Genomic DNA, 27139 nt, shown 5'->3' with positions numbered 1-27139 from the left:
GTTAGTCTTGTGGGATTAATTAAAGTGCCGGCAAAATAGTTCGGACATCCATGATTATTTGAAAAAAAAAAAAAAAAATTAATAAAAAAAATAAATAGACAGTCCAAAGGACAATTCCAAATCGCAGATTGCACAAATTAACAAATACTCCGCAATTACAACAAATCATTAATCATTCTTGATTGGGATTCATTCCTCAAAATGGTTTGGATCTTTCTCATCCATCATAGTGAACAAAAAATTTAAATTAGTACTGTACATGAATTATTTTTTATTTACTTATTTCACATCATTAATCATTCTTGATTGGGATTCATTCCTCAAAATGGTGGCAAATCATCCCTAAGTTTTTGTAAGTGTCAAGTGTGACATATTTTCTGGTTGACTTTTCTCTCACTGTATCACACACCATATGTGTCTATGCAGCAGCGTCTATGATCGCAGAGCGCCTTAAACTAAATCAAAATGTCAACAGCAACAGCCCTTGTATGCAAGCCCACCACCACCACCACAATCACATCATTTCCCAAACTCAAATATCTGAAACGCGTTTCTTACACTAAAATTCCCATCTCCAAATTGGTTTTGTGTGGCCAATCTCTTTCCCAGAAACCCGTTTCAGTGGATAACAGATGCTGGCGTCCAAACACCATGACCGAGTCGACCCAAACTTCTGCCTTCAAGAGTAGTAATGGTGACGGAGTTGTTAGACCATTCGAACAAGAAGCTCTCATCCGCCGGTCCTCGGATTTTCGCCCCAATTTTATGGCTTGTGGTCTCGAATCGATTCTCAATAGTCTGGTTCGTATAGTTCCATCTTTTTCTTGATTATAAAAGCATACGTGTGAATATATACATATATGTATATTTAGTGATGTATTATGGCCTGATGAGGAACTGAAGATATGAGTTTCAGAGAATTAATTGATTGGTTATGGTTCAGTATTGGTAGCTTCTGATTGATTTGTTTCAAATGATTTGATTTAGAAAACAGAGAAGTATTAGTCTAGAGAAAATCAAATGAATATGAAGTGTTTATATTATGTTTATCCCTTTTTGTTGATTTGCCATACATTTAGTGAGTCATCTCGAATAGCTAGGATTCAACCTGGGCTGCACACAACTTGGGTCTTAATTTTCAGTCATATGGGCTACAGACTACAAATTAGACTGTTCCTTTTACTCCAAATTGCTGTCTCAGTTCTTATCCGTCCGTGTAGGTTTAGAGTGGTTCCTTAAATGAGTTGGTGTATATTTCATATGGGCCAAGACTTGTTCTGGATTGGGAATACAAATTTCATGTTTTGTAAAGATTTTGACCTGCATTTTTTTTTTTTTTATTCCTGCCCAGCATTCTGGTTTGGCTGGTCCCCAGATACAAAAGTTGGCATTAAGCTCTTCCTTTGTCCCTAGACCTGAGCTGACTGCTGTTTTTTGGCATCCCCAAGTGACGGGGGATAAGTATTTGGCAATTACTAGTCATGTATAATGGCCATCTAAAGCAATCAATTCTGAAAATTACCTCCCAAAGCGCTCTTACACTTGGTTTTCATGTCAGTTTTTGGGATGCCCAGATGTTTGCCATGTCAACAAGTTTTGCAGAATGCGAAAGTAACATTAGATTAACCTTTTAAGAGCCTGCTTCCAAATGCAGTTGTTCATATAGTAATGGACGTATACATAGTCTGACATTATCCTTCATTATTTTCCTTTCCATTTATGTTTGTTAGTTGGCAAATGATTGAAGGTGTATTCTGAGTTCAACTAAATCTGGTTTGCTATTTTAGTTGTGGTGCTTATTGTTATTCTTTCACACCAGGCTAGCAATTTCTCATTTATTTGTATGTTCTTTGAAAATTTTCTAAATTAATTGATACTCATGATACTTACATATTGGAACTAAATTCCGTATTAGTCCATATCTCATGGCATATGTTTAATTTCCCCAAAAATGTTGTCAAGTTCTAAAAATAATCAGATCTATGGTCTTATGCATCCTGGCCAATGTATTATCCAATATATTTGTGCTGTACTACTGTTGATTACAGAGCAAGTGGTTTGTGGCTGCACTTTTTGGTGCAGTCTTCCTCTGGAGGCATGATGCTGAAGCTTTATGGGCTGCTACGGGTTCTGTATTAAACGCTGGCCTCTCAGTTGCACTTAAGCACATATTAAACCAAGAGCGGCCCATTCCTACCTCAAGATCAGACCCTGGAATGCCATCTTCACATGCCCAATCCATCTTCTTTACCAACATTTTTGTTATTAAGTCAAGTAACTTTCTTCCACCACCCTTTTACCTTGAGAAATCTGAAGCTTGATTTATAATTTGCATATAATTCTTTGTCCAACCATCATGCTCTATTAATGTTAAGTTCCATCATGGTCTATTCATGTTAAGTTTATAATATTTAAAGCTTGATTTATAATTTGCATATAATTCTTTTTCTACAGTCATGCTCTATTGATATTAAGTTTATAATATTTAAGAGTAATGTCATTCAGTCATTTCATTTTAATCATTACAATCTAGACAGGATTCTTAAGAGGACTAATGTAGCATGTGATAGTTGATGCCATTGGTATCTGATAAAATTTACTGTCTTTCTACATCGTTTTCTTTTATTTTTTGAGGGGTGGAGGGCACAGTTACTCCGTCAATTGCAAATCATCTTTTCCTCATAATCCATTATTTATCAAATGCAAGAATCTAGAGTAAGTATAGCATTAGTAAAAACTACTTGTACAGATAAATTACATCATTGGAAGCATCAGGTTCCCCAGTACTCTGGTATCTGGTATCAACCAAATAAATTTTAATGAAGTAGTGAAAATGGCGACTCTTTCAACTTATGCAATCATGATTAGCATAGAATTTTAAATGAGTTTTTCCTTAGAGATGTTTCATTTGTACTCTCATGAATTATAATATGGTAAGTCCATTTTCGGTAGTGAGACTTTTATTTTTATTTTTGCTGAGACTTATTAGTATTTGGTATGGAGAGTTTTCTGAGATTGTTTTTTAAGTGGTCTGTGAAATGAAATGAAATGAATGCATTCTCTAACACACTCTTAACTTATATGTCATTACAATTATTTTATGTGAGTTTAGGCCATTGTTCCATTGTTTGCTTATGGTGATGTTTAAATAACTACACTGTAGCTATAACACCTTTCTAGATGGTTTCTAATGTCTGTTTCTGTGCTTGCTGTTGCAGTGATGGATTGGCTTGGGGTGAATGGATATACAGTAACTCTCAGTGTTCTTCTCTTGGCACTTGGTTCATATTTTGTGAGTATCATGACATGGACTTCTTTATGTAATTGAATTCAGAATAGCACTCACACACACATGCTTGTAGCTTAACTATACTCTTTTAGATATTTTATTCTTGAAAATTCTTAATTGTTATTAGACTTCCTGGAATCATAAAGACACTTCATAATGAAAATTTTAGATCCATTTCTAAACTATTATGTATTACGAAATATTCATGTAAGCAAATCAAGTTATCCTAAAAATAAATTTATTTAGTGGTACAGTCAACATGACAAATTATCCAAGTTTATTTGAAAACAAAAGCTTGGCGTAACCCATTCAATTAGCTTAATCAACCGATTTCTATTGCGTATATAAGTAACTTGCATGTTACACGAAAAGAAAAAAGAAAAAAACTGTAACCAATCTTGGAAGAATTCCCGAAGTCCCCTGAAAACTTCTGAAATCCATGTTGACCAGGGTAAAGCTGTTACTTGAGATTATGAAATCCATCCTAGAACTGTCAGCTGCTTGATTTGGCTTGTTGCATAACTTGTTACAAAATTACTTGAAAAAGATTCAAGTACTCAAAAGTTGAAACAGACTAAATATCACTAATCTTAAAAAATAAATAAAATGAAAGAAAGAAATAGACTAAATATTTTCACATGATATCTCAATATCTATATGTTACAGAAAGGACTAATATTACTTGTTGAATGACAACTGATGAGTAACACAATATCTAGTTTTGCAAACCATCTCTTTTGTCTTTATTATTGAGTTGATTCTTCTGTGGAATAATATATATATATATATATAAGCTTTAAGAAATATAAAATAAATGTCCATCTGAGACTGTATCAAAGATGCACACTGAGATTTTTCCAGCTACTGGGAAGTAGATACAATGATTCTCTCTGACACATGTTTCTGGGACTGCATGCTTAAGGTAATGCTATAAGCCTATGTAAACTTTGCAAACCAGTGAGTCATGATTTCAAATAATTGAGGTCCACTATGAAAGATGAGCTACTAGGAAAGCAAGAAATGGTAAGTTTGATTATCTGTGTGTATCTTTTTTGCAGTCATGGCTACGGGTTTCACAGAAACTGCACACAATGAACCAAATAGTAGTGGGAGCAACATTGGGATCAATTTTCTCCATTTTGTGGTTCTGGTTGTGGGATGAGATTGTGCTGAAAGCGTTTATCTCCCATTTATGGGTTCGACTTGTCGTTATTCTGGGGGGCTCTGGATTTTGCCTGTGCTTTATTTTGTACGTCATTCGGTTTTGGTTTAATGATGATCGATGAACTTTGTATCATGTATATTAAAAAGTTATACACGAATTCAAAAACTTGCAATTTCTTTGTTTGTACTGTATGCAGGACCCTAGTGTGACTCCAAGATCTGTTTACGGATGAAATTTTGTGGTAGAAATGTACATGGAAATTCTTTATTTTCTATTTTATCCAGTTGTATCTTCTGCATTAATTCCCCTCGAATTCAGAAAGAACAGGACTGAACCTGAAAGCTCAAAATATTTGACAATAGAGGTGATTAGAAGAAGAAAGGGGAAGAGAATTCCTTTCAGATTTACAAACTTGTATATCTAAACTAAATTTGACCAAACATAATGGAACCCAGCCTATTTATTTCCTCTGTATATGGTGAGCTGCTTCTGTTAAGCTTATAGAGGGACAGCTTTTGACAACATGGCTTCAACAAAGGGGCATTCAGAACATAGATAGATGCACAGTGGACTCCTCAGGATACCACGTAACACAAGTATAGTCTCTACTGTGCGCCATTGCCTCAATTTGTTCGAAGTTTGGTATTTTTTTCAGTGTTAACAAGGTCGTGTAAATTCAATAGCAGAGGGAAGCCAGCTAATTTGGTGCCATCTTCAACTGGCAACTGACCTCTTAGTCTTAGCTCTTCCCATGTCGATTTTGATGGCTAGTGCCCCTTAGCAATTGAAGCCCACAAACACTACCCCTCTCCAGTATAGTCTGGTATTACAGACCCTGTACCGGCATAAATCTTTGATCTCCCAACTTGAAGAAACAGGCCACAGCCACACGATTCGCTGATAATTGCAGCCACATTGGCATTCTGGTGCTGTCTGCATAGCAGATTATTCTGCCACCACACTTTTCCGATAAAGGCACCATGGGAAGCCAACTATCAAGCCATAAGAAATTTGTTTTTCCATTTCAATCTCATTCTCAAAGTAGCTCCTAGTTCCAGCCCTGAGCTTCAATACCTCCACAACGATGGAACACTCCGCCCAAACCAGTATCTCACCTTATAAGCGATCTAGCTTCAAGTTAGGAACTGCAAAATCCATGGCTTGCGATATAAATAAAGGTGGAGTTGAGGCACAGTCCAGACTTACCACTTCGAACCAGGTTCTTCTTATGGTAAAACTTTTTATCGAACGTCTTGACCCATTTGGGCGTATGTGGTAATTATTGTTGTCCATGAAACGACATCTCGCGTCCTCATGTTTTCAAATAAGCAAAAGCCATATTCTAGTTTCCCACACTTGTTGTACATAGTAGTGAGAGTATTCACAACAAACGAGCTCATATCAAAGCCTTTCTTCATTATTTGGGTGTGGATTTCCCTCCCATGATTCAAAGCACCTATGTCAGCGCACGCCTTCAGTGCAATGGCAAATGTGTACGAATCATATCCCACTCTTGCCCTTCCCATTTCAGAAAAATACATCAACCCCTCAATATTATAGCCCAGTAATGATTGCAGTCCATGAAACTACATTTCTGACCGGCATTTCATTAAAGACTCTACAACCATCCCAAATTTTGCCAGTTTATGAGTACATCTCCAAAAGGGAACTCCCCACAAAAACAGAGTTCACCAAACCAGATTTTACGGAGTACCCATCTAGTAATTCTCCATGTTTCACATTGAAGTCAAGTCCACACGCTTTAAGCGCTAGACTAAGTACGAAGGGGTCCATTTGGAGAGTATGATCAACCCACATTTTCGAGAACAAAACCAATGCTTCTGATGAATCAGAGGCACTCACATACCAAGAAATCATGGTGGTTCATGAGATTTCATCTATGTGAGGCAATTTATCGAACATTTGGCGAGCATCATTCAGGTGACCGGTTTTGACTAATTCCTTCAATTGAGAGTTAACTTCAAGCATAACTACTCGAGTAACGTCATTGGTTTTTTAAGCTAAGAAGTCCTAGATTTTCCCTAAAACCAAAGACTCTCTGGATTCATTGTAAGCAATGGTTGATACTGTATATAACCGCCTCATATAAGGCCTGATTGATGCAACCATGTTTATGTTAGTTTAGCAGCCATACCACAATTGCATACCTGTTCTCAACTTAGTTTGGGAAATTGGAAAGAGAAAGTAGAAAGGGAATGAAGAAGGTTGGAAACCTTACCAAGGCAGGTATGCGCCGCTTGCCATAGTGGCCTAATAGAAATTCAAATTTGGTTTTAAAGAACGGATCCAAATACATAACTGGTCCATTTTCAAAGAAAAGCCCACTGTATGGGTGGCCCAATATGGCTTGTGAAGGGTTTGGGTCAGGGAAGGGCTGTGCACTAAGCGTAGGGATAGCAAAATTCTCATACCTGCCCCCGGGGGCCTAGCAGTGATGGTAAGTCTTGGGTGTTGGTTCGACATGGCTAGGGTTCGATTCCTACCTCGCCGGCTGAGTTCTTAGGCTGACCATTGCGCCTGACCGGGGGGATTAGTCGGGGCGTCAGCGTCGGATACCTCCTATTCAAAAAAAAAAATTCTCATACCTGACGGGTCCCCGCTCCATCTTGTCCCTGTTATGGCGGGTTTGGGGACCCATTTATGTAAATAGCCTGCCCCTGTTATGGCGGGTTTAAGTACCCATTTATGTAAATAGGGAAGGAATGGGAATTGTATTAGAAACCCCGGCATGGGACGGAGCGGGGTTACCGATAACCCCACCCCTCCCCGTCTAGTTTATAGTGTATTTTTACAAAACTGTCCTTACATGTTATAAAATATTACTAAATTACATAACTATATATATAATATATTCACTTCTGAAACCCTAAATCTATTCCCTCGCAGCATAGTCGTTGTTGGAAGAATGTTATTTGTTTTGATTGATCATGTTGAAAATTTTCAGATTATTCCAAAAAATGTTATATGTGATTTTGCTATAAGTTTGATCGGGTTAAAATGATATGTTTTAAATTATTATAATTGTGCTGAAACTTTATTAAATTATTAGGTTGAAAAATATTATAATTGTGTTGATTTTGTTGAAGGTGAATTAGAATTTAAAAAAAGTTATGCAGGGCGGGGACGGGGGCTAATGTGGAGGGACGGGGCGGGGACGGGGGAGGAGGTTGAAATTTAAACGGGTATGGGGCGAGAATAGGGATAAAAAATTTGACCGAGGTTGGAGATGGGGAATGAGATCCCCGCTCTACCCTGCTCCATTGTTATCCCTAATTAAGCAACTCGGTCAATTTGTCATGCCTATACCAGAATTTTTAATTTTTATAAAAAGTCACAAATAGCATATGATATAGGGTCTCAATTATGTGCGCAATTATGTGCATTGGAGCTTCTGTCACATCTTTGTGAAAATTGTATAGTATGAAAGAGTTGGAAGACTGTAGAATTTTTGATAGATTGTAGAGATTTATAGCGAAGATATTTTTTTGAAGATTAGAAACTGAAGTGATGTAAAAGTTGATAAATATTTAAAATATTTTGCGTAAGAGTAAAAAGGCTGAAAAAGATGCTCTATTTATAGATAAAGGAGTTATCGGTAAAAACTTCAAATCGTGGGGTCGCCAAAAATTTTTTTGGATTTGCGTGCTTACATTATGCAATAAAGTCATCATCTTCACATCCATGAAATATTAGATTTGACAATAATCAAATACCATATGCTAACAGATGTCCACATCCATGAAATATTAGATTTGACTCTAATCACTGTTAACCATTATTTAGTTCTGTTTAAGAAATAATTGTATCATAAAATTGTGAATTACGATTCTCTTTTTTTTATTATTATCTATTAAAAAATAATAATAATAAACACTCAATTTGCGATTAGCAAAAAAAAATAAAAACATAATTAAAAAAACCAAATTAACACAAAATAATAATAATAATAAATTACGAAAACTAAAGAAATAAAATAGAATTGTAGGTATATGAGTTTTTTTTTGTCATAAAAAAAATAATAATAATAACTTCTTTACGCCCACTGTTATATAATGAATTACATATCAAGTTCAAATAACATATTTGATGATTAATGCAGCCATCAAAGAGTGAGCACTAAAGTGAATTGAATGTGCTTTCAATTCAACACATTCATTTTGATGATTGTTTGCTTTACTTATTATAGAAGTAGTAATTTTCAGCAAAAATATGAAAATATTGGTCATAGTCAAGCTTTCTAACATGTATAAAAATATATATATATATATAAATAATTATGCTCAAATATAGAGATGAAATCCCCGGGCCATAAATTGTTACTCAAGCCACATTTATATAGTCTTTCCTTCATCTTACAATCTGATTTTAACTGATATGAAAGCTAGGCATTAATTTCTCTCTACTATCCAACACATATATAGCACCAAATTTCCTAAACAACAAAGTTTGCAACATATAAAATTGTAACTATATATAATTCTATAGAAGTTATATAATCTATTGATCCCACTGCAGCAACAGCAACCCTCCTGGACGAACAATATTCATCTCTAAGAGAGAAATTGACCATCTCCCAGAAACTAATTAAGTACCCTCACAACAAACACCTTCACTTCGACAACACTCTTTTCACACACACACACACACACTTCCATTTTATATATAGGACTTCCAACATTTTAGTGTCCGATACGCCTGCCTCTAGCAGCCCTTGCCCTCTTCCACCTCTCAATGTTTCTCATCCTAGCAAATATTTTCCTTATTTGATACAGCTTGTGGGACTGTTGGGCGATCAAACTAGCAGTTGAGGGGCTTTGGCTCAGAACTATCTCATACCCATCGCGGAAGGAGTCCATGCCTTCGGTCAGGAGTTGCCAAAACATGCCTCCACCAGCTGCTCCACCACGTCTGGCTGACGAGTATATATTGTAATATACAATTTTGAACAAGTTGTCCCTCTCGTAGGTGCTGAAACCAGAATCTTTCGACGATTTCCCAAATTCTGCGACGAGTATTGGCTTGCGAAGAACGTATTGTGCATCTCTAATGTGTGCGCTGAGCCAGTTGTTCATAAATGAAAGCTGAGATTGATCACTTGAGCTAGATAACCTGTCATAGAACAAAACCAAAGCCATGTCAAGAATTTGAGGTACAACAACCAAACTTATGGTAAGCATCACAAACACTAGAATGTTGGTTGGATAACATCATGGTGGTGCTAATAGCTTCAACTATCCACTTCAAGAGAACAACATAATTTGAATATTGATCTTTATAATAGCAATGAAATTTCAGTGGATTGCATGTTACCATTGATCAGGGTATGCGTGAACTGTAGCAAAATCAATGCCAGGAATCCGATTATTCGCGATAAAATCAGTTCCTATATTTAAAGCAGGATTGAGTCTCTTCCTCCGCGGTGTTGTTTGTCCATAAAATCCTTCTAACCCAGCTTCCAGCAAGTGATTTCTGTCTATTGACTTAACATGAGAAGCCATTTCCGTTATCCAGGCCTATCAATCACCAATAAATTAAATTCAGCAACTAAATTTTACTTATTAATGCAAAATTCATGTTGAATGAATTGGCAATAAGAAACAGCACATGGCATCAATTTGTCACCAACTGTGACACTCACTAAGAGCTATCCCTTATGGAGGTGGGTGTGGAGGGTGGGCAATGATGTGCAAAACAATCAATGGTTACCCAAAGTACCAATTAAGGTGGACTGCTGCATTTGGTATATGTCTGTATCACATAGTGCAATGTCTGTGCTATGTGCACACGCAGGAAGAAATTAAAATCAAAATTAAATGGATTGGTAAGAAATCTAGTTATTTATTATTGAGAGGACCAAATAAACTACAAAAAAAAAAAAAATTGAATACAAAAAGTTGAACCTGAATGGTCCTCCCTGATGGATCTGATGTGCATCTGGGCTCATTCATAAGCTCCCAAGCCATGATTGTTGGGTCATTTTTGTAAACAACTCCAGTCATGGTGTTGTATCTGTTAATAACAGTCTGCAAAAAAAATACACACAAATAGAACTATGTTTTATAAAAACCCCACATCTCATGAAGGAAAAGGCATAGAGAATTTCTAAAGAACACAACAAATAAATTGAAAAGAAAAATCAAAGAATGTGTCTTGTTACCAACCTTGACATGGTTCTTGTAATATCCCTTGACAATGGGGTTTCTAAAGAAATCATCATCAGATGTGAGGTACTGCCCTCGACTTCTAGCCCAATTCACATACTGTTTCTTACCTCCAAGGTTCTCATAGTTATTCACAAAACTCAAAACAAGCTTAATTCCATACCTTCTTGCCTCAGCTATTACAAAATCCAACCCCTTCAAACCAATTAATAATAATAAAATTAGAACAAAATGTCAAAAGACAGCTAGAGAGAGAGAGAAAGAGAGAGACCTTAAACATTTGGTCATTGTAAGAGCCAGGAGAGTACTGTAGAGGTCTATAGCCACCATCACTAAAGGCCCAAGTTCTAGCAACAGTGAGGCCATGGCTTGAAGCTTCTTTGAAGGCAGCTGAGACTTTGTTTCTCTGAGATGGGTCAGAAGCCACATACATCAACCAGTAGGCATTGAAGCCATTGGCATAGTAAGGACTACCATTTAACACAAAATGAACTCCTCTGGTTCTGATGAAACCATCCCCTGCCTCAACTGGAAACACAAGACATTGTTGATGGATCAAAAAAGCAAGGAGACAGGCCAATACCAAATGCTTCATCTCTCTGTCTCTCAATGCCAAGTGTTTGCAAAAAGTGGAGAAGAGCACTCTTATAGGTGTTCTGTAAACAAATAAAATGACATATACAGAGAAAGGTTGTTTTCACAGTCACACAGAGTCAAAATAGTTACTCCCAATCTTAATTATCAAAATTACTTTTTAATTCATTTAATGCATGTCAGAGAAGCATGGCTAACATGTTACCTAATCATGGTTCTGGCTTTAAAATTTATTGTCTTTTTAATATGACACTGAACATTTATTTGTCTACTGAAAATGAAGAGTATAGTCTCATATGGAGGGACACGTCAAGCGATGTGAACTAAATTACATTATCAATTCATCACATCTCGCTCTTTCAACAACAGAAGTGAGATTAGACTCTTGATCCAATAATTAAAAAGGCACTGAGTTAAGAAATCAAAATCTTCTTCAATCACGATTCTTTGCTGCTTTCTCGGGTGAAATTGGCATTTTTTAATGGTTAATTTTATAATAATAAATTGTCTATGCTTCTTTAATTGTATACAATAAGAAAGTTATTGCGATACAATAGACTGGTCTAGGCACAAAACAATCCTGATCGTACATTTAATGATAATCCAATGAAAATGATGGTCATTTGAGGTATGTAGTGAAAAAGCAGTAAAGGTTGATGAGGGACGGACCATCCAAACCACAAAAGGCATATCCAATTAGGAAAGACAAAAAAGGAAGAAACCCTAATTTCACGGGACTCCAGTGGGATCTGCTAGAGTGCACGGTACTCGTCGGTGCATGTCTAAAGATAGTGATTGTGTATTGTTCATCACTTTGCATGGGTTGGTGCAACAATCACCACCCTTTATACATATTTGTGTACTTGAAAGGATATTTGTGCAGATATACACTAGAATGTGTATTTGATAATTAAAAATTTAAAATGCATTTCGCAATTCAATCTTCTCAGAAAATGATATTATTTATTATGGATAAAGTATATCCACATCCTCTGAGGTTTGACAAAAAGATACTTAAACGAAACTTACTTATTTTTTGGACAAAGACACCCCATCAAGGTTCAAAAATGGACAAAGACACCCCTTTACATGAAAACTTGACCAAATTAGTCCTTGACTGTTTAGGAGTCTTTTTTAACTTTACAATTTAATAAATTGGACCAATCTACCCTCATGAACAATTTATGCATAAAAAATAAAAATAAAAAAATCTTTAAATTGTTCATTTTTTTTTTTCTTATTTACTTTATAAATATCCCAACTTCTTAAAAATGTAGACGTCTAAAATGATTTTTTTGATCCAATACATATATTTTAAATAAATTATATTTTGTTATTACTTCTTTTCTTTTTCTTTCTTATTTTTATATTTAGATGCTTAATTCTTTCATCTAAAAAAATTAAACCAATCATTTTTCCTTAAAAATAAAAAATATGGTACCAGTATAACTTTATGCATCTTAAATTATATATCAAATATTATGCATTTCCCAAGAAAAAAAGATCATGTAAAAAATGCATTCGAATTACCATTTTCCCTGACTTTTAACACGGATAGCCCCTATCATGGGAGTCTAAAGGGGAAAAAATAATAATAAAACAAAGGGAAAAAAAAAAAGGGCATGCATAAAGTTATACTGGTACCATATTTTTTATTTTTAAGGAAAAAAGATTGGTTTAATTTTTTTAGATAAAAGAATTAAGCATCTTAATTTAAAAATAAAAAGAAAAAGAAAAAAAATAATAACAAAATATAATTTATTTGAAATATATGTATTGGATCAAAAAATCATTTTAGACGTCTACATTTTTAAGAAGTTGGGACATTTATAAAGTTAAAAATAATAATAAAAAAAAAAGTGAAAAATATAAAGTTTTTTTTTTTAACTTTTTTTTTATGCATAAATTGTTCATGAGGGTAGATTGGTCCATTTTATTAAATTCTTAAGTTAAAAAAGTCTTCTAAACAGTCAAAAGGTAATTTGGTCAATTTCTCATATAAAGAGGTGTCTTTGTCTATTTTTGAACCTTCAGGGAGTGTCTCTGTTCAAAAAATAGGTAAGTTTTATCTTAATGTCCTTTTGTCAAACTTTAAAAGGTGTTATTATACTTTATCCTATTATTATTATTTAACCAAACCAACACGAGAAACAAAACAAACAAAGCAAAAGCCACTAGTCTCAACCAGGTTGCGTGCGGACTTGATTTCTTAAAAAGAAAAAAAAGGACAGATAAACTTACCCTACAAATGTAAAGAATAAAGTTATTGATTACTCCCAAAGTATTGATAAGTTGTTATATTTTATTATCAAAGAAAATAATGAATATTTATTGACTGAAATATTACAAGATCACTTTTGAAATACAAATTATTTTTAATAATTTTAGATAACTTTTCTTGAAATTTGAGCAAATTACACCTAAATTCACTCGCATTTATTACTATGAATTTTTCTAAAGTCATTTGCGTGCAAAAAAGTCAATATATTATATTATATTTTATATTAAAAAATCATTTTATAAAATTGATCAATAAATCTGTCAAAAAAATTAACTTAGGAGAGTTGTTGAACAGGCACACAAAATTTTAAAAGATGTCAAAGTAATACTCCTTCACTCCCAAAATAGACGTATAGGGAATTTAACTTTTTATGATGCGGAGTTTTAATAATTTTTTTATTGGAGTGATAAAAGTGAAGTTTCAAATATGACCTCATTAAAAGATAAAATAGTGTTTCGCAATTAATATGAAAATATTATAAAAATAGTATATTCAAGTTTAAAGTTAAATATTTTAAAATAAAAAGATAGGTAAATATTTTAAGATGATGGATTAAATGTTGAAGGATTTATTTACGTGTAACACATATATATATATATATATATATATATATATATATATGTATGTATGCATTGACTGATGAAAAATGTTTGTGTGGTGGTGTTTGTTTCTCTTTCTAAGTTATGCACCGTACACGCAGCGTATGATTTAGGATGTGGGGGTAGTGGCGACCCTTGGCATGCGATACACCGCATGGGGTTTGCCCACTCTCATTCACTCATTAGATTGGGTGGATGTATGTGCATGTGCCAATGCTTCCTACAGATCCTTACAAGCTCCTGCTCAGATCTTCTCCTCGTTTTTGTGGGACTCTCTCATTAATTTTTCCGCGATTTGACGCAACCTTGTTCTACTCACCAAAAAAAATTGAAAATTATTCATACAAGATAAAGTCAATGTTCTTCTAAGTTCATGTTCGCGAGACACGTCTTACAAATTGATTAATCGAACAAAAAAACATTGTCGCACACTAAAATAAGGTCTATATTATCCGAAAATGCATATGTTTATTAAGTAAATTGTTTTTTAAAAACATTGTCGCACACTAAAATAAGGTTCTATATTATCTGAAAATGCATATGTTTATTAAGTTAATTGTTTTTTTAAAAAAAAATATGTCAAATAAAATAATAATTAATTTTTTTATCAATGAAAACATTAAGATTTATAGAAATTATCAGGTCACAAAAAGTATATTATATTATTAAGATATTGTATTACAGTATTACTTAACTGAAAAAACATTATATATATTGCCAAAAAAAAAAAAGGAAAAGAAAACCAGTAACATATCTGAGTTAAAAGTGTCGGCTGGCACATTAATTTCCGGTATTAATAAAAACTACTTTTTCGGGTTTGGACGACATGTGGGGTGGTGTGTTGGGCCCACCTCCTTGATGTTGACAGAATCGGCAGGCCCAGAAACAAATCCTTATAAATATATATATATACATATTGGGGGCCCATTTGCGTTGTTTAGCGGATTGCTAACATGCGCGGAAAGAGGTACGTATCATTTTTACCCCTTTTTGGGTGATTGGATAAAGAACAAAGATTTCGCACCCTCACACAAAACGAGCGTCCATTTCTGGCATCCAATGCTCTTTACGGGCCTGGAATTGACATATATCTATCATAATCAGTGTGTGGTCCCCTTTCCAGCCCAAGAGAAGGCCCAAAGATACAAGCCCAACACTGCCCCACCGCTAGTGATATTTAAGTTGAGGCTTTTGAGACCAATAAGAAAAGATGAGTTGTTCCAAAGGGTTCAAGATTGTGTAGTATTACTAAAAGAAAAAAGGTGAATATTTTCCAAAGTTTTCTCCTTTCAGGTTATTGGTTCACTTATAAAGAGTAAAGTTAGGGCTTCACATAAGGTTTGTTCCATTGTGACCAAAGGTTATAGTGGAAATAGACTAAATAGTTTTCGGACATACGAAAATATCTAAACTCCGATCCTTATGCATTGAGATTGCCCTTTAAGAGGAAAGAGTGGAAGAGAAAAGAAACAAAACTAGCATTGAGGGTCCATGAAAACTGGCACCTCAAAAGTGGGGTAATTTAGATAGAAGTACAACAATTAAAACAAAATATAAGTGGGGCTATGAATGAGGATCATATCTTCTGACCAAATCAATAAAGTTTTTAAGCTTTCTTGTCTCTCTTCTCTCTTCCGGAACAAGTTTAGTACATTGCATCCCCAATAAAAGATTGTGATCACCTCTCTTTTTCCCGTATTTTATTATCTTCTCTTCAATTAACAAACTTGGACTAGTTTGTTTTACTGTAATCTATCTTCCTGCAATTTTCTTTTTCATTTTAGATAAAACAAAATAATTTTTTTTATTTTTTATTTTTTATTTTTTATGTTCAGCAAAAGTCTAAGTGAATTCCATCAGGTGGGGTGTATAAAATAATTTATCAAAAATTAATGGATAATTTATTTTTGTTAGGTTTTAATATTTTTTTTTCTTTGTACATATTTTACGACAGTCAAACATCAAAAATATATATATATATATTAAAAAATATTTTACTTCAAAACAAAAGAGCCTAAAGAACATACTATTGAAGTCAACAAACCATCTTAATTTTTTCTTCAAGAAATCTACATGCTCCAAAAAAATAAAAAATAGAAGTAACATAAATGATGCTCGTATTGCAAGCAGGGTTGGTTCCATAAACTTGACTACGTTTTAACAAAAGAATAAATTAGTCCATGAAGTACAAGCCGGGGAAGCAGTTGTAGAATAACAAAGACTGATGCGAGTCCATGGCTCCATCTCCATGCAAGCATAACTATCAGAGATTAGCCACCTAAGCCAGTAATTTTTTTTTTTCCCTACAAATTAGGAGAGGGACTCGAACACGGGTACACCCACTTAGAGAACTAAGTGCCCTACCAACTAAAGGGGGTAATGACCTCACTTTCAATAATCGAAGACCAAAAATTTTTGCCAAATAAAAAAGTGATGTGATCCACGTTGACGTAATGCCAAGGTAAAGGGAAAGAAGATACCTAAAACTAACACCAAAATAGTAAAGAAAATACAATACTGTGCGGTACCCAACACCATGGCCTAAGAGCGATTCACAATGAATATTACAGTACCTGACTCCAGCTATTGAGAAGATCGATGACAAGCTTCTGCAATTTCCAACTTGATCACACTACCAAAAAAGAAACATCATCACATAATCACTTAATGCACACTAAATCATGAGTTTCCAATTACACGATCATCTTCACTGCAATTTGTATCGAGTGCAATGGAAACACAGCATTATAATGCTCGAATTGGCCCTCCATATCCATAATGCTTCAGAAGTCCTTCATCTTGCCGCCAATTTTCTTTTACCTTCACTTCAACCTGTTCAATAAATGAGTTGCCTTGAACATGTCATTTCCAACTCAAAACTATTAAAACCGACCACTTGGAACAATTGGCAGCAAGAAATCAGCAGGCTTAAATCACTGTCACTGACAGTATGGTCTGCACTATTTAGTTGGGAACTTGGGATACCAGTAATTCTTAATTAAATATATTAGTGACAACCGCTCAGTGATAAAAAAAAAAAAACCTTAAAATTTGTTGGTACCTCCAAAAAAACTTTCTTCTGCAAGAAATCTTCAATGTCAAGCCGAGCAGCTGTAGCCAGTAGTTTCAGAGCTTTCCCATCCTGTAGAAATTCAGAACACACATGATCACAGACACACACATATAATTTCAAACCTGCCATTCCAGTTTCAAATAATATAGGAGGATTCTCAACATTTCAATATTTTGAACACTGTCACATCATTCAATAAATAGGTTAAGCATCTTGAAAGTGTTTTGGGATGTCACTATAATTTCAAACAAGACTCATCGATGTCTGATCAAATGTAAAACCTTTTCAAGGATTAGGATGAATTACACTGTATTTCCAATAGAAACTAAAGCTAAATATAAAACAAACGATGACAAAGGTAGACACTAATGAAAGAGATTTACAACATAAAGCGTAGAAATTTGGAAGTTCAAGCAGTCACAAAGTTTCAAGTCTGGAGTTTTTCTTTTTTAAAACCCAAGGCATAGTAGTCTTATAGATTCCATACAGGCCTAGTAATAATACTACATGCTACCATGCAGATAAAATAAGCATAGGCCAACAGAATATCTAGAATTATTGTAGACAGCCCATTCCTTGCACTACCATGTGACCAATCACAGCCTACCATGTGGTTTGTCACAAAAAAAGATACGGTCTCCCTGCCTAGAGACACAGGCCAAAGTATTGTGTCCCAAATGCCCAATTCAAACGTATTCTACTTCAAGAGGCTGTACCTTGCTCCTAGACAACTGCCAAGTGGGTGTGTGTATTAGATTTGATGACCTTAATTTGGTAACTGATTAGATGGATTTCAGGGAAAGCAGTGCAACTCTCACCTGACACAAGAATCTAGCCACTCCAGCTTCCCTAAGAGGATGGAGAATTCTCCATTATCCCCAGGATGATTTCCACATCATTGTTGATGCACAAACTACTTTGCAGTTTCAGAGTAACTCCACTATTGCTGACCCTACAAGTCCTGCATCGGCTCCCTTACAGGCCCTGCCATGGACAGCTCTGTAAGCCTATTGATTGGCTCCAGACAGCAGTATATCTGAGCGGCCAACCACTTCCAATACCACACATCCGTGGAAGTCCTAATAAAGCACAATTGGCCTTGGTGCAAGAGGACTAAATCCTAGATACTTGGTAAGGAACCTTTTGACTCTCGGTAACTTCCTCTTTCATGAAATACACCTCCTCCTCAGTCCTCCCCTCTCCTTAAGCTGCTCAACTTCTTGTTAAAGCCAAGACACCCATCTCAACAATCTAATCCCACCAACAGGCCTGTGGCCTAGCGGTACAAGGCCCCTACTTCCCAAAGGAAGGTTAGGGGTTCGAACCTCAGTGGAGGTAGTGTGCGTAAGTACCAACTAGGAAAAAAAAAAAATCTAATCCCACCATTTCATGAGAACACACAAAGAAGCCAATTATTAATTCATATTAAAAAGTATCCCATTGAAGAAAGCTTTAACTTACCTTTCCGATGAGGATGATCTTCTGTGAGTTTTTCTCAACAATAATCTCAACTTGAATAAAATCTTTTGCAGTTGGTCTAGTTTTGTAGTTGACAACGTTGACCTGTACAATTCAAAGATTGATCAACCACACTTCTTGGTTAGATATAAACTTCTGAAAAATTATAAACAGCACCAAGTGAAATTTTAAATAATAATAAGAAGCTTTAGGTGTTTAAAAAATTTAGGTATACCTGACAGGCATAAGGAACTTCGTCTCGGTATTGCATAAAGATTTTTTCTCTGATAATTTCAGCTACAAAAAATCTTTCTGGGTGCTCACTAGCAATATCCTGAGAACACAAGGAAAGCAATGGTAAGTTGTAATATGCAACAAACGTTTTTTATATATCAAATTGTCAAGTCAAAAAAAGTAAAAAGAAAAGAAAATGTACAGTATATTCATCTTAAGATGAGAGACATGGATAGTCAGAAACAAGTAGGGAAATTAATTTATTCTAAATGATATTGGCTAGGTGATCAAAATTAAAGCCAAAACCCCATAAGTAAAAGCTTCAGTCATTGCCAAACGTACAACCGTTGAGATCTTTCACAGCATATTCCTTGATGCATTTTTATGTACTCAAAATTTATCCCAAAAAAATTGTAATGGACTAGAAGAAAATGTGGAAGGCATTTTGATCAACCCATTCCCTGCAAGGCTTGTCATGCATGTCCTATTTAATCTAGTAACTCCATATATAATGATTTCAAACAATTCTCAAAAAAAAAATTATAATAATAGACATACTACTGTCAATGAAGTATATACTGCACAACTTGTTTATTATAGGGGAAAGAAATGTCAGGTCACAGTTTTTTTTAACATTTCTCTTTGTGCTCTGTGAAACTTCTTAATATAACCATCAGGTGTCTTGGGTACCTTAATACAAGAGAGGAAGAAAAAGGAAAAACTCAGAACTTTTACTCAGGCTGGAGTATAGTATCTATCATTACCAGATTGTTACAAAACTCAGAACCCTTCTTTTCCCAAAAACTCAGAACTTTTACGTTATGACGACAAAAAAAGGGTCAAGAAGAAAGAAAAAATAGAGGAGGGGACAAAATGTGTTTGCCTAATTGGATATCTGCTCTTCTGTCATATCAAGTATCTATCCTGCCTGGAATAAGAGAAAGGAAACAGAAGGAGGAAAACCTGAGAGACACTCCATTTACATTATTACTATACCAATCTGAAAGTACAATTTTACTCCTTTGTCATATATTATTTCTCAACACTGACTCAAACTGAGGGTGACTCGATTACAAATCGAAGTAGCCAATAGAAATTCCAGGGATAATCTAGGTCATCTATGAGCTTTACAAAGCAAGATGTAGCCACTTCAATTTCACTTTTTATCTTGATTTAGCTTCAAAGTAACATCTAATCAAACTAATTCGAGGACTTGTCAACGCCAGCATTTGAACAACTAATCTTAGATATATGCAAGTAATTTCACCAAAAATCCTGCCAGCTATCAACCTCATTCAACCCCTCTCAAGGCACACGGTCTTAAGAGTAAAATGAAAGATGCTTAACCATATCTGTTTTTAGGGCTCACAGGCACTAATTTGAAGCTAAACTTAAGACTACATCTATAAATTTTTGTACATTCATCAGATGGAAGAAGTTTAAGACTAACATAGTGTGCTTCTTTCAGTCATGAACAACCAATATAGAAATTGACATAGTTCTTATGCTACAAGTTCAAATTGCTTCCTTCCTTTTCTATCCCTCTTTTGAGTTTTCAATTTTTATTTTACTTTTCGTTTTCATCATGTACTTTTGAGGAGGCAATGTGCCTTGCATCATGGAATACAAACAACCAAAGGGTTCAAGTAGTTAATTTCCAACAGTTGGTAAATGGTTACACTGGAATTATGATAATTAGAAAAACATGCTTTTAAAAGATTACCAGTCTTCATCTTTCAAGGAGAAGGAAGACAACAAGAACAAAAGTGGACTCGTTACATACCTTTGGATAATAAGCTGGCCCAACTGGAAGTTTTGATAGTATCCAGTCCTTGACATCATCCACTCCATGACCATATTTAGCACTCACTGGTATGACCTCATCAACATCGGTGAATTTCTCGTACCACTGCAAGATATACAATGTCGAATTAGGATACAACTTAAGTACCCACCTTATGCCACCAGAGATGAGTGACCATGGATTTCTGTTATGACGAGAACAGTATTTGGGACCTATAAATTAGAGATTATAAACATAACATACCATATACCAGTTTTTTTTGTTTTTTTTTTGTTTTTGTTACATTAACAATGATACGTCAAGCTACAAAAAAAAGTGTAGCTATTCAGGCTACACAATAAAAGATACTGACAAGTTCTAACCTCAAGTTTCTTTGCCATTTCACCAGGTTTGATCAGGTCCCTCTTATTCAAAACCAGTAATTTCGGTACCTTATCTTTGAGGTTTCCCGCACCCTCTTCCAACACTTCATCAATCTAAAAGCAGACAAATATATTTAGGAAAGGGAGACAGTGTTTTAAGAACAATTTTTCCAGATGAAGAAGCACCTTTTGGGGATCCTTACACGCATCAACAACCACCAAAACACAATCTGCATTAATGGCAGCGCTACGGACATTGTTCATCATCATAGAATCCAATTTGTGCAATTTCTTCTCAATAACTCCAGGTGTGTCATAAAGAATCATCTACAAGTAAATCACAGCTAAGACAAATTATTTTAAATAGCATGATGAGATATTTCTTGCATGGAAATCCACACAAAAACAAATTGTGGAAGTAAACAATGTTTGGGACATAAAATTCAAATCATAAATGGCAATGACACGTATGCAGTGGGATACAGCACGAGGAAAAATTATAAATTAAAGTCATATGGAAAAATACAGTCAGAACCTCTGAGAGGCAGCAGGGGGCCTTTCTGTGATACTTCTAATTTCTAAAAGAGTGACGTACTCGTATCATACTTACGGATATGTGTTCGATACTTTCTAAATGTATCTATAATTATAAATTTATTTTTTCTTTCTAAAACATATTGATGGGGAACATGATATGATTCAAATACATGAGTTGCACATGCTTCAACATTACTTTTGGAGAAGAGGGAAAGAGAAATAACATTAGGGATTTTAGTAATTTAGGGTTTTTATGCTTATTGTTACTTTTAATAATGTTTGAATTATGGTATTTTTACGTTTTAGGATTTGCTTAATAATTTGCCTATTTAAAGGCTTCTTTGTAATTTGAGAACTCAGTTTTGGAACATTATTGGATTATTGCTTTATCTGAGTTCTCTCTGTGTTCTTTTACTTCTCCCATTTATGTTCCTGCTTTTCTCATCCATTCCGTCTATCCTGCCTATCTATTCACTCTGCTCTCAGCCCCCTTTGTCTGTTTTTTCATCCCCTTCTTCTAGTTTATCTCTTCTTCTATTTTCTCATCCCTTTATTTCTATCTGGTTCCTACTTGTCCTTCATCACTTATCCAATACTTCTCAGATATTTTGATAACTTCTTACTTATAAAGAAAAAACATATTCAATATTTCTCAGATATTTGATAACGTATCAGATAATTTTCAGATACTTTACAATACATATTTAACAAGTTTTGCACATTAAACTGTAACTTTTCAAGAATAATATCATAGTATAAATTATAATTGTGAAGCAAAGTTCAAAACATCTTCAAAAAAGAAGTATGGTTGAGAATTTGAGATGTATATCATGACTAATTTAGTCCAAATTTTTATCCACGCAACATAACTCTCAACTCCTATCTTGTTGGTCATAGTATTTTATAAAGAATTGTTAATAACAATATATATTACATAATAAATTACTATTTAAATTTATCCATCGACACTTATATATATATATGTATTGATTTTTATACATATTTGCATCTATAATATATATGTCATGTCCTTGTCATATCTATATCCAATTTTTTAAGAAATTGTCATATTGTTGTGTTTGTATTGTGTCGTATCCGTATCCCATGTCCGTGCTTATAGGGGCCTTTCATAAACAGCAAAACTCAATACACGGGTCAAGCTGTAAATAGTGAGACAGTCAGGGAAAAAGTGAACCTGCCTAAAGGTTTACGAAGCACAAATGTTTCACTCCTTGCAAACCAAAATAAGACAGCCACAAGAAAACAAAAATATACTCTTGGTCTATGTTGTGGAACATGTGTTCAAAAGCATGAAACATGTACCAAATCTATCAGATACCAAAATTTCTTTTTATTTCTTTCCTTGGTTTTCTTTTATGAGACTAACATAATAAAAAGAGTACAACCATATAAGATTTAGGATTACTTAGTAAATTATAAGTTTTTCTGGACATTAGCCATAGTAGAGGTCTGCAAGTCAAAGTTTAAGTCAGGTTATGCTGTTGAGTCTTTATAAGCAGACTTTATACGAGGTTTTTCTGGTCAAACTGTTCAGTATCTGAATATGCAGTTCATGTCATGTTAAGAGTTAGATTACTTGAGAGTTTGTATATAGCTTTAAAATGCTTTAAATTCAATTGGGCTCAGCTCAGAGAAACTCAGGGACTGTGTGATGCAATTCTAACCCAAAGTATGATGCCTAGAAAATCTAGGTGTGATTTGCCTATCCTTCTACTCTACTTATTCTCTTAAATTTTCTGCACTTTAAAGCCATTAAGACCCTAATTTGTTAAATTTATTATTTGATGAGCATTTACCGTTTCCCCATTTCACCATTCAAACTTAAAACCCTAAAAACAGCCCCTAGTTACCGAATACAGTACAAAACCCCACTATAAAAAACAGAACTTTGCCTTTCCTTCTTAGAACACCAAGACAATAACCATTTCTCACATTATATACAGATGCTAAAAAACAAAAACCCAATAGCCTGAAGCGCAAGAGAATCAATTATAATCTGCCCTAAAGAAGCTTCTACAATGCTGTCCTTAGTGTCCTATATCAATTTTGGTAGAAGAGCTAGTACGAGTTTTATCCATGCTTGTCCCAAATTGGGTGCTCTACCAATCTGTTTCTACAATAACATTATTCGAGGCCCACCCTTCCATCATCTTCAACCCTTCAAAGGCCAATGGCTGTCTAAGCACATTTTCACGCACATCCCAGTATTAAAGGAAGTGTCCATACCACATTCCCCGTATTCAATTGTGATATGCTCCAAGCAATAAACCTTTCTTTCCAGAACCTTTCACGTCCCTCTGATCAACTGGCTTCAACGTATTCCATTGCCAACCTAATGACAATCTCTCTTGGCTTAAAAAACATCATCAAATTTTGCTCAAATATGGCTTCATTGATCCAATTGCTCATTTTCCAAGATTCCAAGGCAAAATAGTTGATCATTTGATGTCCCTCATTCCCCCTGTAGGTCCACAAGGGTGATCTGAGTGGTTCCCGACCAATTGAGTCTACCTTAATGGTTGCTTCAGATGTTACTGCTTAGTTTTTCTACCAAAGAGAATTAAGTATGTGCAATATAAGTAAAATCAGGCATGATCACATCAAACATAGAAATTTTCAAACCTGATACTCTGGGCCAGAACATATACCAAGGATTCGATGCCTCGTAGTTTGAGGTTTATCTGTAACAATTGAGAGCTTTTGTCCTATCATTTGGTTTGATAGTGTACTCTTTCCAACATTTGGCTTCCCAAGTACAGCCACATATCCTACATTTGCCACAAGAAATTAAAGGTTACTTAAGATATATAGAGAAGTTATAGCAAAACTCATCGACAACAAGATGGGAAAGAATGCTGCCCCATCTTAATTTTACTGCCTTGTTAAGTAGGGATCTCATTTCACTTCTTTTTTTCCCTCCTCTTTCTATTTTCCTGCAGTTATTTTTAGCCCTTGAATATAGCTTATGGTTTCAAAAATGAGCACACAACAGCTAAGCAATATTATGCAGAACGTAAGAAATACAAGCATCAGATCAAAACTTTTCTGCACTGAGGCAATTTAAAATACAAGTTTATAAAAACCAGTACCAGCAAAAATATAAGATATACAGATACCCCTTCCCACAAGAATATATTCCATTTTTCCAAGGCTATAAATGTCAAAAAAAATTAAGTTCTATTCTAATTTTGTGTGTATTCCTCTCCTAGATTCTTACAAAGATTAGTTTGAGAGAATCCACAGAGTAATGCCCTTCTTAAGTATGGCAACAATTTCCTTTTGACAAGGTAAGAATGCCAGCTTTAGTAATCCCAATGCAAAAAAATTATACAGATATGGAACATAAGAATCTCCTCCTTGTTCTTATTCTATGGGTAAATGAATTTAAGATTATTAATAGTAACACTATATTAAACTAGACAAGATCAAATCCTTTGATGGAAATTCAAATGGTGATTTATCGGAAATCTTTTTAATATTAGGTTGTTCATGGTAAGCAATTGCAAACAGATCTCTAGGGAAGTTTTCAAGGCTGCTAGATCAATTCATAAAGATGGCTGATCATGTTGGCTCTGGTATTGGTTTCAAGAGCCAATGAGCTGATGGTGTACCCCCTATCTCTCTGTGGAAAAAAACCTTGGGGATTTCCACAGTAAAGTTGTAAATGGCATCATGATCATTGTAGCTAAAAGGGAGGGAAGTGGGGGCTTTCTAAAGTCTTATAGGATAGTCGGGCAGAACAGCTAGGGCAGTTCTTGAAGAAAATAGCCTCTATGTAGTCACTAGTGAATATTGAGGAGTATAAAGAACATCTAGTCCTTATTAGGTGTGGGGAATTTGACAGCAAGTGTTCTGTCTCTTTCTTTTTGGTAGGAAAACACACACCCACTCTCAACCTTCAGTCAAGGAAGAGGTGAAACTACGTCAAGCTAGAGGCTCGTGCTAAGTTTTCTACCTCTATTGCTGGTTTGTGGGTCTTGGGAAAACTCATGTTACTGAAACCTTAATAGAGAAGGTTCTTTCAGATTTTCCCCCTCATAGATATAGCCAAAAGCACAGGTTAAGGTTTCCAATTAAAGTTCTACATCAAACATTAAAGGATTTAACTCTCATTATGCATGTTCTTTCTAACTCAGTAACCCAATCTTTTCATGATAAAACCTGTTCTAATTCATCATCCACGTAATGTGCATGATGTAACCATCAAATCATCTGAGTATTTCATTTATTTCACATTTCACCCTTCCACGTTGAGCCTATGTGTATTTCTTCCATCAATCCTGAAGGAATACTACCATCCATCGCACTATGGAAGTATGCCACTATTACTAAGAACATCCCCAATCACCCACAACCAAACAATGAGAAGTTTATGCCACAAGTTCTCTAATATATATATATATATATATATACACGCGCGCGTGAGATGTAAAACGAGGAGGAAAGAAAACAAACCACTGTGATGATTAGGGTCGGGGAGAAAGTCGAGTTCCTCCATCTCATAGTCGTCGAGCATGGCCGTGTTCCGGTCCGGCTTCTCGCTCAATGAGAGGAATGTTGAAAATGAGGAGTAGTCCTCCGACGACCTCGCCGTCCTATCTGCAGCTAGGCCCAAAGCATCCTCTTCTTCTGAGGATAGGTCGATTCCACCATTATCATCGTACGAAAGCTTTCTGTTGCAGTTCCTTTTCCGATCCTCATGAATGCTGGTACCGGTACTGGTACTGCCAAGAGAAGCCTGAAATTGAAACTGAGATTCCCGGGATGCATACTGATTTCTTGTGAATTGACGGAGAAGAAGAGACTTGTGGACGGTGATGTTGTTGAAATGAGAGTGAGGAGAGTGGATAAGAGAATTGCCGTCTCTCGGAAGTGTTCCGGATATGTACTGAAGAGCCAGCTCCATGGTTCCCACTTTTGGATTTTGGGGCGCCACTCTTAACTTTCTCACTATACGGATTTTATCTTCTTGGATTTTGATTTAAATTTGATTATTCAACTCGTGCCGCAAGCAGTTGTCCAAGTTCAATTTCTATATTTTTTTTTAACAAGTTCAAATTGAGTCCATTACAAGAATATTGAAAGATTTTTAATATTAAAGAGTTTAAAAGAATTTGTAAATTATAAAATACATTTTAAAAAGTAAATCATTTTATAGATTTACTCAAATACAATTAAATATTTCTCTTATAAAGTTATTTATTTTTTAATTTTTAATATTATATATGTGAGTGGAGCTAAGTATCATGATACCATTAATAATATTATGCCATCACCCTCTACTTAAATAATATTAATTCCTTAAATTAATTTTAGATACGTATCTCACATTTAGAATTATTTTGTACAAAAATGTTGATACGCCTTTTGAATCGGACTGTTTACTATTTTCCTTTGCAGTAAAACCAATACACCATGACTCGGATCAGTTTTTCTGCCATATGAAACAAATCCGAAAGCTGTAATAATTAGTTAGGAGAAAATTTAGTTGAGGGAGCTTAATTCACATGAATTACTGTTTGAATTAAAATGTCTTAATT

At 34.9% G+C, this 27139-nt stretch overlaps 3 protein-coding genes across 3 annotated transcripts; 1 reads left to right on the top strand and 2 right to left on the bottom strand.

Annotated features, from left to right (window-relative positions):
* The first annotated feature begins 333 nt into the window (after positions 1–333).
* Positions 334–4733, top strand: LOC132282590 (lipid phosphate phosphatase epsilon 1, chloroplastic-like). The gene is made up of 4 exons (XM_059784317.1): positions 334–801; positions 2049–2274; positions 3219–3292; positions 4348–4733. Exons 1-4 carry the CDS (start codon positions 466–468, stop codon positions 4573–4575), a joined length of 864 nt encoding a protein of 287 aa, XP_059640300.1. The 5' UTR covers positions 334–465; the 3' UTR covers positions 4576–4733.
* A 4029-nt stretch (positions 4734–8762) lies between these two features.
* Positions 8763–11292, bottom strand: LOC132283371 (mannan endo-1,4-beta-mannosidase 7). Its single transcript, XM_059785310.1, has 5 exons — positions 10908–11292; positions 10637–10831; positions 10376–10498; positions 9786–9988; positions 8763–9584 (listed from the first exon to the last, which is right to left on the bottom strand). Exons 1-5 carry the CDS (start codon positions 11229–11231, stop codon positions 9155–9157), a joined length of 1275 nt encoding a protein of 424 aa, XP_059641293.1. The 5' UTR covers positions 11232–11292; the 3' UTR covers positions 8763–9154.
* A 4912-nt stretch (positions 11293–16204) lies between these two features.
* On the bottom strand, positions 16205–26557 carry LOC132283105 (GTPase ERA-like, chloroplastic). Its single transcript, XM_059785001.1, has 9 exons — positions 26055–26557; positions 24222–24367; positions 21228–21368; positions 21042–21155; positions 20659–20784; positions 18877–18975; positions 18645–18746; positions 17172–17252; positions 16205–16942 (listed from the first exon to the last, which is right to left on the bottom strand). The coding sequence occupies exons 1-9, from the start codon at positions 26503–26505 to the stop codon at positions 16856–16858; spliced, it is 1347 nt and encodes a 448-aa protein (XP_059640984.1). The 5' UTR covers positions 26506–26557; the 3' UTR covers positions 16205–16855.
* Positions 26558–27139: the final 582 nt, after the last annotated feature.

Source organism: Cornus florida, unplaced genomic scaffold, assembly GCF_030987335.1.
Source record: "Cornus florida cultivar Cherokee Brave unplaced genomic scaffold, ASM3098733v1 CherokeeBrave_3.0.0_Hap2_Chr11, whole genome shotgun sequence".
Classification (NCBI taxonomy): domain Eukaryota; kingdom Viridiplantae; phylum Streptophyta; class Magnoliopsida; order Cornales; family Cornaceae; genus Cornus; species Cornus florida.
The sequence above is the reverse complement of the archived record's forward strand: the minus strand, read 5'-3'. Positions and strand labels throughout refer to the sequence as shown.